Source organism: Pituophis catenifer, unplaced genomic scaffold (genome assembly GCF_029215685.1).
Source record: "Pituophis catenifer annectens isolate HBS135680 unplaced genomic scaffold, rPitCat1.0.hap2 SCAF_1, whole genome shotgun sequence".
NCBI classification, from domain to species: Eukaryota; Metazoa; Chordata; class Lepidosauria; order Squamata; family Colubridae; genus Pituophis; species Pituophis catenifer.
In genome coordinates this window covers 292788352-292806980 of record NW_027256881.1, presented here as the reverse complement: position 1 = coordinate 292806980, position 18629 = coordinate 292788352, and the positions used below count along the sequence as shown (strand labels likewise).

Here is an 18629-nt window from a genome sequence, read left to right as displayed (position 1 = left end):
CATTTAGTCCTACTCTTCTTTTCTTATTATAAGAAAGGAATAGGTAATGGGCATAAATATTTTAAAGTACCAGAGTTTAAGTTCATGTTATCTAAACTGCATTTCCTTTTTATCACATACAGATGATTTCTTGGTATTATATTTAGCTGACTTAATTCGTATGGCTTTTATGGCTGCTACTGATCACAGCAACCAACTTCGTCTTTCCGGACTTCAGATGTTGTTAATTCTTATTCGAAAATTTGCTGCTGTAGTAGAGCCAGAATTCCCAGGTCATGTAATACTAGAGCAATACCAAGCCATTGTAAGTAAATCTTCAGAAGAGTTTGCCAAAAAAATAGAAAGACCAAGTTGCATATTATTGCTTTTTAGTATTTAAGGTCACAGAAAATAACATTTCTAGTGTTTTAGAATTGGCTGTTTGATTATGTGCCATAAAATGCATGACTTTAATAAATCTAAATGTGTTTTCTTTGGATATGTGCTGATAATACTATAACACAACAAATGGATGGATATTTAATCATTGTTATTATTCAACAGTCTCAAATAACTACTTTAAGATTAGCTTCCTTAAACAACAGTTATTCAGATGTTAGACTGTATATCATTTTATCAAATCTTTTTTTTAGGTTGGTGCTGCTCTTAGACCAGCCTTTACCCCAGAAACACCACCTGATGTAACAGCAAAAGCATGTCAGGCAAGTTGCTTTTTTTCTCCTCACAGCTTCTACTGACCCTCCTCCTCCTCCCTCCTCCTGTCCTTAAAATGTAAGTGTCAAACTCTTGGCCAATCACAGATAAAAAATAATAATGGCGATATTATTTGTCCATAAGAACTAGGATCATCACATCAGAGATAGAGGATTGTTTAGGCTACATATTCATATGTTTTTCATTGTACTTATTGCTATTCATTTTTAGAATTATTTCTAAAATAACTCCTTCCGTCAGTTCATTTGTAGAAATTATTAGTTTAATTTTCTTAAAGGAATGATAATTATATTTTTATTTTTAATTATTTATTTATCATATTTAAGAACCGCCCATCTCCGTCATGAAGGGATTATATATTGGAAAACTTTATAGTAAATAAATAAATTGAAATGTCTAAACATAGGATAATTTTATATGCATGCTCTGTAGCATTGCACTAGGAATAACAAGAAGCAATCAGAGCAATCGGATCAGAGCAAATAACCCATCTAATCCAGCATTTTATAGGCATGGTAACCAACTAGACCCCAACAAATAGGACATAAGACAAGAGGATAGCACCACCCATATTTCAGTAACTAATATAAAGGAGTTTATTGCACTAGAGAAAAAGTAACCACATCATTTGATGTTATAGGTTTGCAGTGCTTGGATAGCAAGTGGTGTAGTAAATGATCTTAATGACCTTCAAAGAGTTCATCATTTGCTTGTGACATCCTTGACAAAAGTACAGGCCGGAAAAGAAGCACAAAATCAACTATACAATGAAGGGACATCTACTATGGAAATACTCGCTGTACTAAAAGCCTGGGCAGAGGTATTTTTTAACAAAGATGATTTCATCAGTGCTTTGGAATTAATAGTTATGGAAAAGAACTGTGAGTTTAAAAACTGAAATTAGAGGTTGATTTATTTTCAAACTAGGCCTTTTACAATAACTTTCTTAGCTAGAAATTAATCTTAACATAATAACTTTAGGAATTAAAGAGCTTTTTTCAAGTGAAATATGCTATCTACTATTTGTTCTCAAGTTGAGATAATAAATGCATGCTATTTTTAATAGGGTCAGATGTATATAAATTATCTATTGTGTGCAATGAAATGTTGTTTTGACATTAAACGTATGCAATATAAATTAAAGCCTTTTATTGGAAACACAATTCCCTTGCCTTTTGTCCAATAGTGTACTGTGTACAACAAAAGAAGAAGCATTGTTATTGCTTACAGAAATCCTATTCCTACTAACAGAGAAAACAATATCCTGGATCTTTTCCAACTTGTTTATTCCGGCATTACTTGTATCAGTTTTCATTCTTTAATGATGGGCAAATTCAATCTGTCTCAGAAAAAAAATAAGAAAAATGGCTGGATTTGTTATATTTTGCTTTGTATGTGTGCCTTCAAGTCAGTGTTGACTCCTGACGACTGCCTGGACATTAGTTCCTGCAGTTTTCTTGGCAAGTTTTCAGATGTGGCTCACCATTGCCTGCTTTCTAGAGCTTAGAGAGAGTGACTGGCCCAAAGTCATTCAGCTGGCTCTTTGCTGAATGAAATCAGGACTAGAACTCACAGTCTCTCTTATTTCGAGCCAGCTGCCATTACACAAAACCGGCTTCTTGCTCTCTCTAGCAAGTTCAAAACAATAATTCAGTTCCTGTGAGCATGAATTAATTCTTTTATTTTTATTAATATTAGACATGTATGATAATAGATTTTTGCAGCTGGCTATACTATCAGAATATTACAAACAAATCATGACTTCATGAAAACCAATAAACAGCTTGAAAACAGTAACCTTTCTCTACTGTTGCTGGTAATCTTTTCGGGCACCATAACTAGTTTCAGTTTTTCCTATCCAAATTTTCTATTTGGTAAGAACTTTAAAGTTCCATTTGCTCTCCTTATTTCAAACAGGTTTATATAGTTGCCTTACAAAGACAGAAGAAACAAAATGACATCAATAGTCCACTTTTGGTTAAAAACATTTCAGAGGAAAGTTTCCGGGATCCATCCTCTTCAGTGGATGAACTTCTGGATTTAGTCCAAGTGGATCTAGGGAATCTGAGCAAACTCTGGCTTGCTGCACTTCAGGATTTTGCTCTCTTAACTTTGCCTTCAGAATTTGCTTCTCAACTTCCCTCTGAAGGTAAGAAGTCAGATAAAGCAAATATTTTTATTGAATCCATTTGGTAGGTATAGATTCTGCAGAAATCGAGCTTCATTTCCTAACATGAAGCACTGTTGCTACCAAACAGAACAAAAATAAAATACAAACTTTTAGAGTAATAAAAGATATATCAACAGAAGCTACTAGCAAGCTTGCAGAATGAAAGCAAGGATGTTTACCGAAAGCTTATTTAATAAGTTTTCTTTGTTTTTCGAATGATAGGAATCATGTCTCTGACTCTTCTCATCACTTTGTTACAAACAATAAAAATATGTGGAGGGATTTGAAGCAAATTGAATATGTATTGTTTTATTTGTAGGTGGTGCTTTCTATACTGCAGAAACAATTGAAAATTCAAGACCGCATTATCAAAATGCCTGGGCTCAGATTCTTCATGCTACTGCATTATGGCTTACTAGCACTGGTTTTCTGGTTGGTGATTCAGATGAAGGTCTAACTAATCTTTCACGACCTGTTACTCCAACTAGTATGTGTCAAGATTCAACCTCTAGGGCTACGGTAAAATCACCTGAAGATGTGAATACTGATAGATTTCATCTTGTTCTGGGTTAGTAAGTATGTAAACTTTTCTTTACTGTATTTTTCAAAGACTGTTTTTGCCAGGTTCACTGAAATTTGCTATGAACTGTTACACTTAAATCAAGAATGACTACAGACCACAATGAATAAAACTGCCTTTCTGCATGGAATTAGTTCAGAAGATCCATTCTGCTGAGTCAGACACATGACTTATGAGCACATAGAACACATGTTTGTAATTGAATTTCTGCTATTGTGTCTTATTTTTGTTTATGAAAGTTTGTATACATAGTTAAACATTATTATTTTGACTGAATGAAGTGCAATAAAATGAGGCTAAATCCTGGCAAGATAGAGGGGCAGAATTAGTAATTCTCTGATTTGTGAATTAGGAGCATTAATGTTTCTGAGTTGGGCAGCTTTTAAATGAAATAGATAAATAGCCAGCTTCTTGCAAATGTGCATTTCATCTGACAAATCAGGTGCATAATCTGGGCTCTTCACAACAATTTCTTTAAATAGATTACAATTTTATTTACAATTACTGTAAATAGAATGACTTTTCCTTATATCACAAGTCTTACCATGTTTAAAATCTGGATATCTTACAAAGTACCTTTTTTTTCTTATTCTATCCTCTAAAGTATTAAGAAAGCCACATTGGCTAAGCAGTTTCGGTAGGCCGCATAAGAAAGGCCAATTTAGATACAGGATACAAGATTCAAAATCTTGAATTTCCTGCCAACTAATGTGCCACGCCATTAATTCAACTTCATGCTACCTCTTTTCTATTCATTATTCTGATTGTTCTGACTGCACTGTGGGCATTTTTAGAGACTGTCATTGACAGTGACTTCATTGTAAATTGTTTTAATTAGTGGTATCACCGTTTGCTTTCTCAATTAAAAGTAAAATATAAATTTTATATTTCTAAACTTCATATTTAATTCATCTAATATTCCCTGACGCAATTTTCTTTAGGAATTAGTGTGGAATTTCTCTGTTCTCCCCGGTCAGATGAAGCGATGGAGAACATTACTGCTTGTCTAGATGCCTTGCAGGTCCTGCTTGAAGTTCCCTGGCCAAGATCAAAGATTGGAAGTGATCAGGTAACATTCAAAACTTCTGAGTTAGTTCAGCTGGATATTATGAATGCTTTTGCCAAATGTCTGTAGAAACTATGCCTTCCCTTATGTCTCTCTTACCTTATGATATGGGCATAATGTGACAGCTGTTTGAATAGTCTCTGTGACAAAGTAATTTATGTAGGAATTACTGTATCCCGCATACAGAGTCACTTTCAACTGTATTTTTTCCCTCTGTGATCAGTAGGGGAATCGATAATTTTAAATGTGGGCAGAGTATAATTAATTAATTACTAATGTAATCATTATTATAATTAATAAACTCACCTGGGACATTTACTATTAAGAAGGCACTTATACATGGATCCATGACATCTGTATCAAGAACAGCAGTTTTTATTCATTAGTCATTCAAAGAACACTACACTATTCATTGTTGTTGTTAGTTACAAAGTCATGTCCAACCCATCATGACCCCATGAACAATGTTCCTCCAGGCCTTCCTGTCCTCTACCATCTTCTGGAGTCCATTTAAGCTCACGCCTACTGCTTCAGTGACTAACACTACACTATGCATTTCATTTTGTTATGAAATATATAGTTGCATGGCTTACAATTTTTTTTTTTAATTTTACTACTGTTATAACTTCAACAGATACATATTAAAGTGTTATTGTTCTGTCTTAAAATAATTCTCTGGGACATTGTGAAAAGAGAAGTATAAGTTACTTTTGGACTATGGGAAGAGAAATAAAATATTTCCTATTCAGGAACAGGAAAGCCATTAGCCCAAGTGTGGACAACCTACAGTATTGAGTCCCTTTTATTCTAATGGTTTTTGTCTCTCTCCAATATCATGAAGCTGAAATCTGCAATAAACAATAAAATCAATAATGGCACAGAATCCTGCAACCTTCCTCTTAAAAATTAAAGAAAGAAAAAGCACAGGCTAAAAACTTTGCCTTTGTTTTTCCTTCAGACAGTTCTTCCTTGTATTCCCACTGAATCCACTACAAAGATGAAAATTATTTTTAAAAGCTGTGCCTATGGAAAGGCATGAAAAATCTCTTAACACAACATGTATCCTAGTTATGATATTTTATAGGGTTTGACCCTGAAAATGTGAACTTTTCAGGTTTGAATCGAAACAAGTATTCTGGAGCAATTCTCTTCCACTCATTCTAATCTATCTTAATTGTATTAAATATATGATATTAAAACTTAAGTGAACAGTCTGCTGTATTTCCCATATATAGGAACTGAGTGTGGAGTTGTTGAATGTTTTACATCGACTTCTATTGACCAGAGAGTCCCCAGACATTCAACTAGCTGCTCTAGAAGTTGTCCAGCAGGTTCTTTTCGCAGCACAGGAGCATGTCAAGGAAAAACGGAGAAGTGCAGAAGGTAGAGTCATATAATAGACTTGATCAAACTTCTTACAGCAGTTGCTTCATTTACTCACAGTAGTATATTTTGAATTCTTGATTTTGAATAATTTCTGTATATCTTCTCAGATTAAAATTGAGGGTAGGATGGGGAGGGATAATTTTAGCAAAGAATAGTTTAACAAATTCCATTTTTTACTTTCATAATTGTCTTACCTTTTACGTATAGTAAGGTACCGTATTTTCCGGCGTATAAGACGACCGTTTAACACATGAAAATCTTCTTAAAAGTCGGGTGTCTTATACGCCGGGTATCGTTCTCCTGTAACCAGGCAGACCAGCCCGAAAGGCTCTGACGAGCCTTAAATGGCTCTGGCGATCCAAGCTCTGACGATCCCAGCTGAGTTGCCTGCTAATCAGGCAACGCAGCTGGAATCGCCAGAGCCATGTAAAAGGAAAAAAGTTTTCCCCCTCCAGCTTGCTTACCTTAGCTGCTAGTCGCAACGCTTGCCTTGCTTCGCTTGCCTGAATCCATTCCATCAGGAAGCCACTCCCTGCCTGCAATCAAGCAGGCAAGGAGTTGTGGACTTCAACTCCCAGAATTTCTCAGCCAGCAAAACAAAGCTGGCTGAGGAATTCTGGGAGTTTAAGTCTACAAGTCTTAAAGTTGCCAAGGTTGGAGACCCCTGTTCTATTGGGTAAGTTTTTTTCCTCTTTGGGAGCTTTAAAAAAAATAGTTAATTGGGTTTTTTTTTTAGTTGTTCTTTTTTAGACCTAGCCATTTAAAGTTTAGGAAGTTTTAAATTTAGTTTTCATATAAAAATAAAAATAAAATAAAATAAAATAATATAATATTTGTGCAGCTTTGTGAGATTTAGTGTGTTTCTGTAGTGTTTCACTCTAACTACACAAATACACAAAATCTCACAAAGCTGTATGAGGAATTTTGTGTGTGTAAAGTGTGAAAGTTGTTTTTTGGGGCTTTTTGTGGCTGTGTGAGGTTCCTCCTTGTTGCAGGGGCCATTTTGGGTCTAGCACAGCTGCTTTTACATTGTAGGTGAGCCAGTTGATGTTTTTTAATTTTTATTTGGTGTGCGTTGGAAGAGGGATAGTCTTATACGGCAAGTATAGCCCAAACCCTATATTTTAACAGGAAAAGTCGGGGGTCGTCTTATACGCCCAGTCGTCTTATACGCCAGAAAATACGGTATTCTATTTTATTCTCCAGTCCCAAACAAATAAAATGATGTGGCTTCTCTTATGAGTAACTGTGGACATTGTAATTTTTCAAGGAACTTTAATTTGCTCAACAAAGAATTCTCAGCATCTTTACAAAATTAATTTCTAGCATTCAGGATAGATGAGAATTCACTTCTTTGTAAAACACTATGTACATAAAAGGGGTACTTTAAATAATGACAAATTTTGCATTGTCTTGTAAACGAGATAGAAAAATCTGTCATCCATGCTATCAAATATTTTTCTGCAGCAGATTTCAGCTCTGCAGGTAATCCTCAGTTAACCACTACTCATTCAGCAACTGTTCAAATTTACGTTGGCACTGGACAAGTGGTACCTATGACTGGTCTTTAAAGTTCTGGTTGTGCCAGCACCCCAGCGGTCATGTGCTGATGATCTGGGTGCTTGGTGCACTTATGATTGCAACATCCCATAGTAACATGATCACCATTTCTGACCTCTGCTAATTTCACATAAACAAAGCTGATAGGGAAGGCTACAAGTTGGCCAGTTAAGTCTGTGCCTGGCAGCAGTCACCACAAGACTCAGAGCCCTTATGCCGTATTGGCCCCTTGTGCACCCTCCCCTCCCCCACAGCAGCCATTTATCTGGCTTTCCAAGCTCTTATTAAAATCCTCTGGTAATGGTGCACTCACAACTTCTGGCAGCAAGCAGTTCCACTGATTAATTGTCCTCACTGACAGGAAATTTCTTCTTAGTTCTAGGTTGGATCTCTCTTTGCTAAGCTTTTCCATCCATTATTTCTTGTCTTGCCCTCAGGTGCTTTCAATTGGTTGATCCCATCCTCTCTATGACAGTCCCTCAAATATTGGAAACTGCTATCATGTTACTCCTAGTCCTTCTTTTCATTGGTCTAGACCAGTGATGGCTAACCTTTTTGCCATCGTGTGCCAGGAGGGAGGGGGGTGGGGGAGGGTCGCGCATGCATGTGCCCACACCTATAATTCTATGTGCCCCGCCCTGCGCATGCAGGCGCAACTCCCCCTCTCCCCCCCCCCGCTCCTGTCATGCGATGGCCTGGTAGGCCCATTTTTCTTTCTTACCTGATTCCAGATCGTCTCTATTTATCTGGGAAGGGCGAAAACAGTCTTTCCCACTCCCTCGGAGGCCCTCCAAAGGCCTGAAACAGCCCATTTCTCAACTCCCGGTGGGACAGAAAGTGACGTTTTTTTCTGTCCCCAGCCTCTCTAGGAGTCTCTGGAGGCTGGGGACAGCAAAAAAGTCACTTCCTGTCCCACCAGGAGTTGGGAAATGGGCCGTTTCAGGCCTTCAGAGGGCCTCCGAGGGAGTGAGAAAGACTGTTTTCGCCCTTCCCACATAAATAGAGAGGATCTGGAGCCAGGTAAGAAAGAAAAACGGGCCTTCCCCACCCCCCAGCCCCCAGTTCCTCCGGAGGCAGGAAACAGCCTGTTTACCTACTTTTGGTGGGCCCAGAAGGCCCCAAAATCAGCTGGCCGGCACGCGCATGTGCGCCAGAGCTCAGCTGGCATGCCCACTGATATGGCTACGCATGCCACCTGTGGCACGCGTGCCATAGGCTCGCCATCATGGGTCTAGACATTCCCAGATCCTGCAACAGGATCCTGCAATCCTGTTTTACTCTTCAGTCTCCTAATCATCTCTACACTCTTTCTAGAATCTCAACATCTTTTTTGTATGATGGTGACCAAAACTAGATGCAGTATTCCAAGTTCTTCTGATAGCATAGATTATTTATATAGTAGATCAATGGCTTGTCCATGCCGCATCAGTGGTTATAGGGGATGTATTCTATCCAAAAAATAAGAGCACTTCAAACCGAAGCTATTTAGGAAGCTTCAAAGAGGATTTTTTTGTCAATAAAACATAACATTTACCCTTTATTTCACTATAGTTGATGACGGGGCTGAAGAAAAGGAGACATTACCAGAGTTTGGAGAAGGCAAAGATACTGGAGGACTTATACCTGGAAAGTCTTTAGTCTTTGCAACACTAGAAATGTGTGTGTGTATTCTTGTAAGGCAGCTACCTCAGCTAAACCTGAAGATAACAGGTAGCCCTGGAATTACAGCTGGAAAACCTCAGTTGTTATCAGCAGACGGAAACAGACTGGTAGCAGCAGCTCTGGGAATCCTCTCTGGTGTTCCTGCAGTCTGTTCACCAGAAGGTAGGATGAAATTCCGCTATACATTGCAGAATTTTTATTTATTTTTATTTCTTTTGCCTTAATTTATTTTCCTCATTTTGTGAATTGAAAGTAATTTACTTAAATAGTGCAAGGCAGTAAATTCACATAACTTCAAGCAATTGGTCTGTGCTTTAAAAAAAAAATCAATAAAAGGTTTTCATAAATAAAACATCTTTTGCAATTCTCACTTAGTCATCTCATACAAAAGCATTCTTATGGAAGTCAACTCTTAACATATCAGAATTATTAATTAAAATGCTATTTACAATTCTCTTTTTGTGTGCTTATTAGAATATAACAATTTGAATGAAACATAATATAATAGTTCTATATACTAATAAAGGAGAACATTTGTAGCTCAGGGCTGAAATGGGAAGTCTTTGGTGTTCTCTGAGCTTGGTTGTTTCCTTGCAGACATTTAATTACCCAAACTAGGTTAACATATTAACACTGATGATGCTATCTAGTTTGGGTAATGAAACATCTGCAAGAAAATAACCAAACTCAGAGAGCACCAAGGACCCCTCAGCTCAGCATACTACCGTATCTAGCTGCAGATTCCAGCTCTAGCTGCCATAAGCATTCCATAATAGTGAACATTAGTGAATTTTACAAAACAAATAAAATAATATACTATACTCTCAAGTTTTAAACAAGCAACACACACAAAAGAGACAAAGCAAAATCCTTAAAGTGTGACGTTCCCTTTGGTCTCCTTCACATCAGATGCTGTAGGAGTAACAAAATTATTATTATATCAGGTACACTAAGTGAAATCACAGTTTATGATGATGTGGGTTTACCATTTTTATACAGATTAATTGTAGGAGCTATCTATTGATCTGTTGTCATTATTTTTACGAGTTCCTAATTATTCAGGGCTGATGCAGATGGATGGAGCTGATTACTACATGCTTCTTTCAGTACTATATTTTAATTTACATATTTGAAGGTATTTGTGCAGTGAAGGAGCACCTCTGAATAAATTTAAGCCAGGGTTGTCAAACTCGCGGCCCACGGGCCAGATGTGTCATGCACTGGCCACGCCCTCCCCCAGTTTAGCAAAGGGGGAAAAAGTTGTGATACATCACATGACGACGTGTTATCGCGAGTTTGACAACCCTGGTTTAAGCCAACAATGGGAAGCTGTGCTCTCCAGAAATGGAAATGTATTTTCCACCATCCTTTAGCTTGGGGCCTTGGGCCATTCTGAGTGAAGTAACAGCAGTAACCTAAGGCATACACAGAAAAAATGGTGCTTTGAAAATTATTTTTAAAAAAGAAGAGTCTTTTTTCATCAAATTAGAAGAGAAATATTATTCTTTGCCAGCACGTGACATCTGTGTCAATTTTGTTAATCAATATTAATTCCAAATATTTCATACTGATCAGTGGTTGAATAAATATCAGTAAGGTTTCCCTATGTTATATGTTAGTTGCAGAGTGATTATTTTTCCTAAATTAATCTCATCTCAAATATTTGTGTTAGCATTAAATTGAAGCTTAATTTAGAAGTGACAATTCTTATTAAATATAACACTGAGCTCGAAATAAAGGAGTACTAATAAATGCATGATGGAATTCATGTTTTGTTCGGTACATGCTGCAAGATTTTCAACCATCATATTTATACCATGCATTTGCTATATCCTTCAGGAAGCATTGCTGTTCTTCCTACGATCTTATATCTGATTATTGGAGTCCTCAGGGAAACTGCTGTGAAGTTACCCAGTGGCCACTTACCCATGACTGTTGCTGCATCACTTCAAGCTCTTAAAGGAGTCCTGTCATCACCCATGGCTCGGGCAGAGAAGAGCCAAATGGCTTGGAATGAATTGCTCCGTAGTGCTCTGGTCACCATTCTTAATTTTTGGGATCAAGGTACAGTATAAATGGGAAGAAAAAGGGTTGCTCAGATACATGATATAAGTATCATATATAGAGTATAAGAAATAATTTCACACTCAGACTAGTAATATGCTACTGGGGCACAAAATAATTAAAAACTGCTTAAAAACAACCCTAGTTACTTGGAGGGTGCAAGTTTCCTCTTTTCAGTAAACCTGCTTTTTGCTCCTTTCTATCCTCATAACCTCTGTTTTGTTCCTTTCCTAATGGAGTTCACTTCTTGCAGTCCCCTATAGTATTATTTTTCTGTGAATCTTAGCTTGCACAAACTGTACCACAAATATTTCTTTTCCATTTTCTTTTTCTAACCTTGGCATAATCACTAGTTCTAAATTGCCTACCCTAATTGGGCTAGGTATTCACTTTATTGGGATCTATTATCTCTTGCAATGTTGAGTGTAGCAGGTTCATAACTGTATAGAAAAGCACAGAATTGGAATTGAGAAGTCCACAAATTTGGAGAGATCCTCCCTAAATTTGTGGACTTCTCACCATTCAACATTGCAAGAAATAATAGCCCCCAATAAAGTACAGTAAATAAACATTTCTCAAAGTTAAGATACCCAGCAACCTTTAATCTCTTTCACATACCGAAAATCTTTAGAAGCTTTAAGGTGTGAATCTAGAATTTGTTTACTTATTTATTTATTAGCAGAAAAACGTAGAAAAAATATATTTGTGATTTAAATCTGAGTATCTCAGTAATGCAAATGTTGGTTTTCTTATTACTGTACATGGCATTCTGATTTTGTTGGATAGATTGCATGCACGAAACAATCTGAAGGATTTTAAGCCCATTATTTTGCCAACTGAAGTTGTCTTGATAGAGATGCTACGCTGTTAAGATTGTTGGAATTCCAACAGCAGTAGAAATGGTAAATGTTGGAGGCTGAAATGTGTGAGTGTTTCTGAGAGTAGAAAGCAATTATTTAGGAAAGAGATTTGCTAGAACAGAAAGGAAATTATGTACAGGGAGTAGATCATAATAATAGGTAAAGCCTGGCACCTGGCTAGCCATATCCTACCAGAGAATCAAAGAGTACCTGCTCAGTTTACCAGAGAAAGAAGGTAGAAAGAACTAAGGAGAAATTTCTTTACAGTGAGAACAATCAACCAGTGGAATGCTTGCCTCCAGAAGTTGTGGATATTGTATCATTTTAAAGAAGAGATTGAAGAGCCACTTGTCTGGAATGGTATAGGATTTCCTGCTTGAGCAGGGGGTTGGACTAGAAGACCTCAGAGGTCCCTTCCAACTCTATTACTTTGAACTCTATAGGTCATGGAGATTTGCAATCTATTGGACAAAAGGAACAGGAAGTAAATCTTTAATTCTCCACTTACACGCCACTGCCCCCATGTGGTTAGTATATAGCGTGTTACTGGAATTATACCATTTTAAAATGTTTTTGCAGTTACAGCTTTAATACAAGATTAAAATATAAGCAGTTTATTTAAAAAAAATCTTATTGCCTGATATTAAATATTTCAGTAGTACTTTACCTTTAGTCCTTGCTTAACCCCTATTGGAATAAGCAACTCTGTCACTCAGCAACATGGTAATGAAGCAAGAAATCGCGTGACCACAACTTGCGGTTTTACTGCCAGCTTATCCACTGACTCTGTTTGTCAGAAATTGGATATGAAGCATGCAAATGGTGATCGCATGACTGTGAGATGCTGCAATGGTCAGAAATTCCCACCGGTTGCGAAGCATCCTCAGCTTGAACCGATGACCACAGGGACATTGCAAAAGTCGTAAATGAAACAACTGATCATGAAGTTATTTTTTCAGCATTATGGTAACTTCGAACAGTTGTTAAAACAGAACAATTGTTAAGCAAAGACTACCTGTACAAGTATGTATTAGACATAATAGATACAGGTAGTCATAGTCATTTAGTGACCATTAGAAGTTACAATGACACTGAAAAAAGTGACTTATGACAATTTTTCACACTTATGACAGTTGCAGCATCCCCATGATCACTTGATCAAAATTTGGACACTTGGCAACTGGTACATATTTGTGACAATTGCATTGTCCTAGGATCATGTGATCACTATTTATAACCTTCCCAACTGGCTTCTGACAAGCAAAGTCAATGGGAAAACCAGATTCGTTTAACAACTGCATGATTCACTTAACAGCTGCAGTGATTTGCTGAACAACTATGGCAAACATCCTAAAATGGGGCGTAACTCGCTTAACAGTTGTCTTGCGTAGCAACAGAAATGTTGGGCTCAATTATGGTTGTAAGTCAAGAATTACCTTGAATGCTTAATAATATCTTTTACAGTTTGGTTCAAATCCATATCAGAACTTGACTTTAATATTTTGACATTATAATTAGTCCCATTTCAGATATTTTAAAATGTCTTATTATTGGTAGATGATGCTGGTCAAGAATTGGATGAAAGTAGTCTGCTGACTGCGATCACTGTATTTATTTTGTCTGCAAGTCCAGAAGTTAGCACCATGGAATGTCTTCAAAGACAGTGCATTGAGAAGTTTAAATCAGCTATGGAATCTAAAGATCCCATTGTAAGTACGACTTAAACTCGGTTTGAGACTTGCTACCGTTGCTCTATGTGCTTGTTTAGCCCTAATGGAATAGGGCAGGGGTGTTAAATTGGATTTCTTCGAGGGCCAGAACAACACTGTAGTTCTCCTGGGCGGGCCGCCTGGGCGGGGGAGGGAGAGACAGGACCGATGTCTCCTGCAGCACCCTGCTGGCCAAAACAGGGCATGGGGGGCATGTGTGGCCCCATGCCCCATTTTGGCTGTCAGAGGCACTACAGGCCGGTCCTTTGCTATTTCCAGGCCAGCCCTGTGGGCCAGATTTAAGCACTCTGCGGGCCAGTTTCAGCCACGGGCCTTTAATCTGACACCCGTGGAATAGGGTTTCCTTCCTGAGCAGGGGGTTGAAGACCTCCAAGGTCCCTTCCAATTCTGTTATTCTGTAGCTCTTTTCACTGAATAAACATGTGCCTCCCACCATTGAAAGTGAGATGGGTGACCATAGAGTAAATGATCCTCTATGATTCCATCCTGTTATAAGCCCACAGCTTTGTTAATGAAAACAACCACCTGAATCATCCCATTTAGAATTTGATTCTACTTTATATAGTCAATATGTGCTAAAATTGCATCAATCCTGACAAATTATTTAGGAAATCTGAAATGTCTGATCAAGAGAAGTTGGGATCTTCACAGAAGTTGACATTTTTACTTCAACTTTTTGAATTTTTGGAGTGAAAAGTATGACTTGATTTCTAACATTAGGAAGTTTACAAATGGAAATTTTTCCCAGACTTTTCCCCACCTAGCAACTCCAATTGCTTCATCCCATATTGTTCAGGAATGACTCCCAGGTTTTGGGGAAAATGCAAATGGTTACAAGGCAGGAAGCTTTCCTTATATAAACTTCCTTAAATATGCTTATCTTGGGCTCCAAGGCTATTTATTCTTCCTCTTGCTGTGAAAGCATTTATACAAATCACAACTTTGGTGCTTTTATTGAGGATGTATGGTGTCCTTAAGTAAATAGTCTTTCCTAAATTTACTGAGTTAGGAAAAAAAGTGTTGGGGGGAGATAGATCCTGGTGTTAGCCTATATTGGTACCTGACAATACCACCATTACTTCTTTCATCTGCTGTTTTCTCTATTTTTATATATATATATATATATATCTAAAGGGAGACTGTGCAATTAACTCTCGAAGTTAACTTCAGGATTTTAACATTAGCTAAATTAGCTTTAAAAAAACTTGTAGAAACTTGTAGTACTTAGTACATAAAATAATTATACAAATAACAGTTCACAATGGCAGGTTTAACTTGTTTTTTTACATTTGGATGGACTACCTTTTTAAACAGTTCTTTCTTTTTAGGTACAACTTAAATGCTACCAGCTGCTCCTTTCCATTTTCCAGTGTCCCAATCAAACTCTATCATATCCTTACATTCATTCATTAATATCTTCAGTAGTGGCCAAACTACAAGAAACAGAAAAAATTAAACCAGAGAATTCTGCCGAACTTCAAGTTGTTCAAGAAGGAATAAAGGTAGTGGCTGCTGTTATAGCCCTCGCTGAGGAAGAGCATCGTAAGTGTTCTTTGCATATCCTTTCAATTGTCCTGCCTATAAAACATTGTAACAGTATCTGATGATTTCTAGTTAGTGACATTATTCTAGCCTTTCTGCTATGCCGTTACCATCTACAATCGTGATGGTGAACTTATGGCATGTGTGCCACAGGTGGCACATGAAGCCATATTTGTGGAAACGTGAGTGTTTATTTTATTTATTTTATTTTATTTTTAATTTGTATACCGCCCTTCTCCCTGAGGACTCAGGGCGGTGAACAGCCAAGTAAAAACATCAAGTACAAATATTAAAATACAGTTAAAAATATACATATATAAATTTGGCCCCGTTAATTAAAAACAATAAACAAAACACTTAAAAACACTTAAAAAATTAGGCCAGCCCGGCTTGCTGGAAAAGAAAGGTTTTAAGGGCACGGCGGAAGGCACTGAGGTCTTGGATTCTCCTTATCTCTGGAGGCAGTTGATTCCAGAGGGTAGGTGCCCCCACAGAGAAGGCCCTCCCCCTGGGGGTCACCAGCCTACACTGTTTGGCTGATGGCACCCCGAGGAGGCCCTCTCTGTGGGAGTGCACAGGTCGATGGGAGGTCGTCGGTGGCAGCAGGCAGTCTCGAAGATAGCTAGGCCCTATGCCATGGAGCGCTTTAAAGGTGATAATCAACACCTTGAAGCGCACCCGGAAGACCACTGGGAGCCAGAGTGTTGCCCTAGGTGAGCTCCAGCACACATGCACACGCTGGCCAGCTGATTTTCAGGCCTTCTGGGCCTACCAGAAGTTGGCAAATGGGATGTTTCCTGCCTCTGGGGGGGGTAGGGAAGGCTGTTTTCACCATTCCCAGGCTCCTAGAAAGCCTCTGGAGTCTGGGGAGGGTGAAAAACGGGCCCACCGGGCCATCACATGGGGAGAGCACAGGGGGGGTCATGCATGCATGCGTGGGGGGGCAGGTTGCATAGAATTATGGGTGTGGGCACGCATGTGCGCAATCACCCCACACTCCCCCTGCTTTTGGCATGCAATGGTAAAAAGGTTAGCCATCACTGCTCTAGAAGATCAGCGTTTGAAGGCATTTTAGGAGAAAATAATGAACCTTGCAGGTTGCAGAGGTTTAACAATCTTATGTTAAAACTGCTTTGCCAAGAACCTATGTGTGATTTTGCTGAGGAGTACTGTGACCGAGTGATATGGGGGGCCTCGGGTTTTTTTCCCTTCCTCAGAATTATTATTCTGAGAAGCATAGCTTAATTTTGCCTATGTTTATTGATTTTAAATAGATCGGTTTTATGTCACTGAAACAGTTTGCATCAAACATGAGAGTAAGTGGCTGCAGACTACAGCCAGAATCAAATATTTTTAATGCATCAATTTAGATTTTAAACTGTTTCCATCACTTTTGTGAATTTATCTATACCAGGACTACTAGATTCTATAACAGCTTTGTTCCTAATGCCATCCATCTTGTAAACTCGCAGGGTTTTTTTCCACCATGTATATGTATACGCCAGAACTAGACGGTGATGTTTCTCTGTCTCATATATATGTGTGTAAGTGGGTATATGCATAATGGTTATCTTTTGAGAGCTGAATGCAATGAAATTTCATTTCAGTGTATGATGATTAGTGTACATTAAAAAGTGACAAAGTTTTTATTCTGTTCTAAGTTGGAAAAAAAACATTTTCTTGACATAAAAATACTCTTTGGAAATGTGTGCATGTGTTTGGTCTGTTCATAATATCATGAAGAAATGGTAGTAAGATAGTCAGAATAAGAATACAGACCCGAAGCAGGGATAAATTATGGGTTTTCATCATTGCAAAATCTCTTGCTTGCTTCTTGCTAAGTTTTTGTTTTACAGCTAGAAGACAGAACAGCATAATATCCTAAATAGCAAGTTAAAGCAATGCTAATTATTTACAATTAATTAATTAAACAAGCAAGCATGTTTATTGAAAAGTACATTCTACTGTATCAAATGATACTGAGTTTCCGGTACAAATGTTTTAAGAGTTAAATTTAAAAATGGGTAATTATGGAACTATTTATCATTGCTGAATAAATTGTTCTTTTCAATTTTCACAGGAAGTCAGCTAGTGGCTTGTTTTATTCCCATCCTCATATCTTTTCTTTTGGATGAAAACGCCCTAGGATCAGTTTCAAGTTCAGCAAAATATCTTCATGAGTTTGCTTTGCATTATCTGATGCAGATTGGTCCACAGTATACGTCAGCCTTTAAAAAATCAATGGCTTCTTGCCCATCAATGAAAGCAAGACTTGAGTCAGCAGTGAAAGGAAATCAAGAAAGCATCAAGGATAAGTCAACATCTAAGCCTCCAAAGAATCCTGGGAAAGGCTCAAGTATTCAACTAAAGACTAACTTTCTATGAAAAGGACTTCTAAATCTTAAGCACCCTGGTTATATTGAAAAGTGGGTTTCCCCCCCACCCCCAAGTACTATCATGGAGATTTTTGTTTTCAGTTCTATTATGCATTATTTAATTTTGTATAATGCTCCAGTTCCAGAGAAGTGCATTCATGCACCCATCTATCTTTCAGCTGACTGACTCAGTACCTGCTACGCCTTTTACTGCTAAAGCTACTGAACTAAAGCTATAGTACGAGTTACCATATCTGTTTGCAAATACAATTCCCAATAAGAGGATGGCCATTCAGTTGTTAAAATGTATATTTACACTACTTTTTTAAAAAGTTGCAATTTTCTTAATTTTATTTGCAACATATAACACTCCTGAATCAAATATATTGAAGACTTAAGCAAATGTGTTAACATCTTGATACACTTATATTAATAAAGCTACATTTATTTCAGCCTTGAATCTTGGCACAAACGCCAGCCTAGGGAAGCTCCTATGCATTGCTATACAGGTATTCCTCGATTAAAAACCACAATTGGGACTGGAATTTTCATCGCTAAGTGATGATGATGTTAAATGAATCACACCTAATTTTACAACATTTTTGCTTTGGTCATTAAGTAAATCATCACAGTTGTTAAGCAAACCTGGGCCCCCCCGCCGCCCCCCCCCTCCCCCGGGTTGATTTTGCTTGTTGGAAGTCCCTGGGAAGGTCATAAATGGAAATCATATGAGCCAAAAATGCAACCACTGTAAATGCATGCCCATTGTCAAGCACCCAATTTTTGATCACTGGGGACGCTGTGATGGTCGTACGTGGGACGATCAGTCATAAATCACTTTCAGCACTGTTGTAACTTTGAATGGTTACTAAACAATAGCAATAGCACTTAGACTTATATACCGCTGCATAGTGCTTTAC

At 37.8% G+C, this 18629-nt stretch overlaps 1 protein-coding gene across 2 annotated transcripts in view; it reads left to right on the top strand.

The window, feature by feature from the left end:
• Window positions 1–18169, top strand: part of HEATR5A (HEAT repeat containing 5A) — a 57823-nt gene extending 39654 nt beyond the window's left edge. For both annotated transcript variants that reach the window (XM_070940373.1, XM_070940364.1), the window contains 12 exons: window positions 123–304; window positions 633–701; window positions 1355–1534; window positions 2632–2863; window positions 3204–3452; window positions 4406–4533; window positions 5766–5913; window positions 9028–9300; window positions 10978–11202; window positions 13620–13771; window positions 15121–15334; window positions 17415–18169. In XM_070940373.1, the coding sequence (XP_070796474.1) occupies window positions 123–304; window positions 633–701; window positions 1355–1534; window positions 2632–2863; window positions 3204–3452; window positions 4406–4533; window positions 5766–5913; window positions 9028–9300; window positions 10978–11202; window positions 13620–13771; window positions 15121–15334; window positions 17415–17719 (2357 nt within the window). In that variant the 3' untranslated portion in view covers window positions 17720–18169. The remainder of the gene's footprint in view (window positions 1–122; window positions 305–632; window positions 702–1354; window positions 1535–2631; window positions 2864–3203; window positions 3453–4405; window positions 4534–5765; window positions 5914–9027; window positions 9301–10977; window positions 11203–13619; window positions 13772–15120; window positions 15335–17414) is intronic.
• Window positions 18170–18629: the final 460 nt, after the last annotated feature.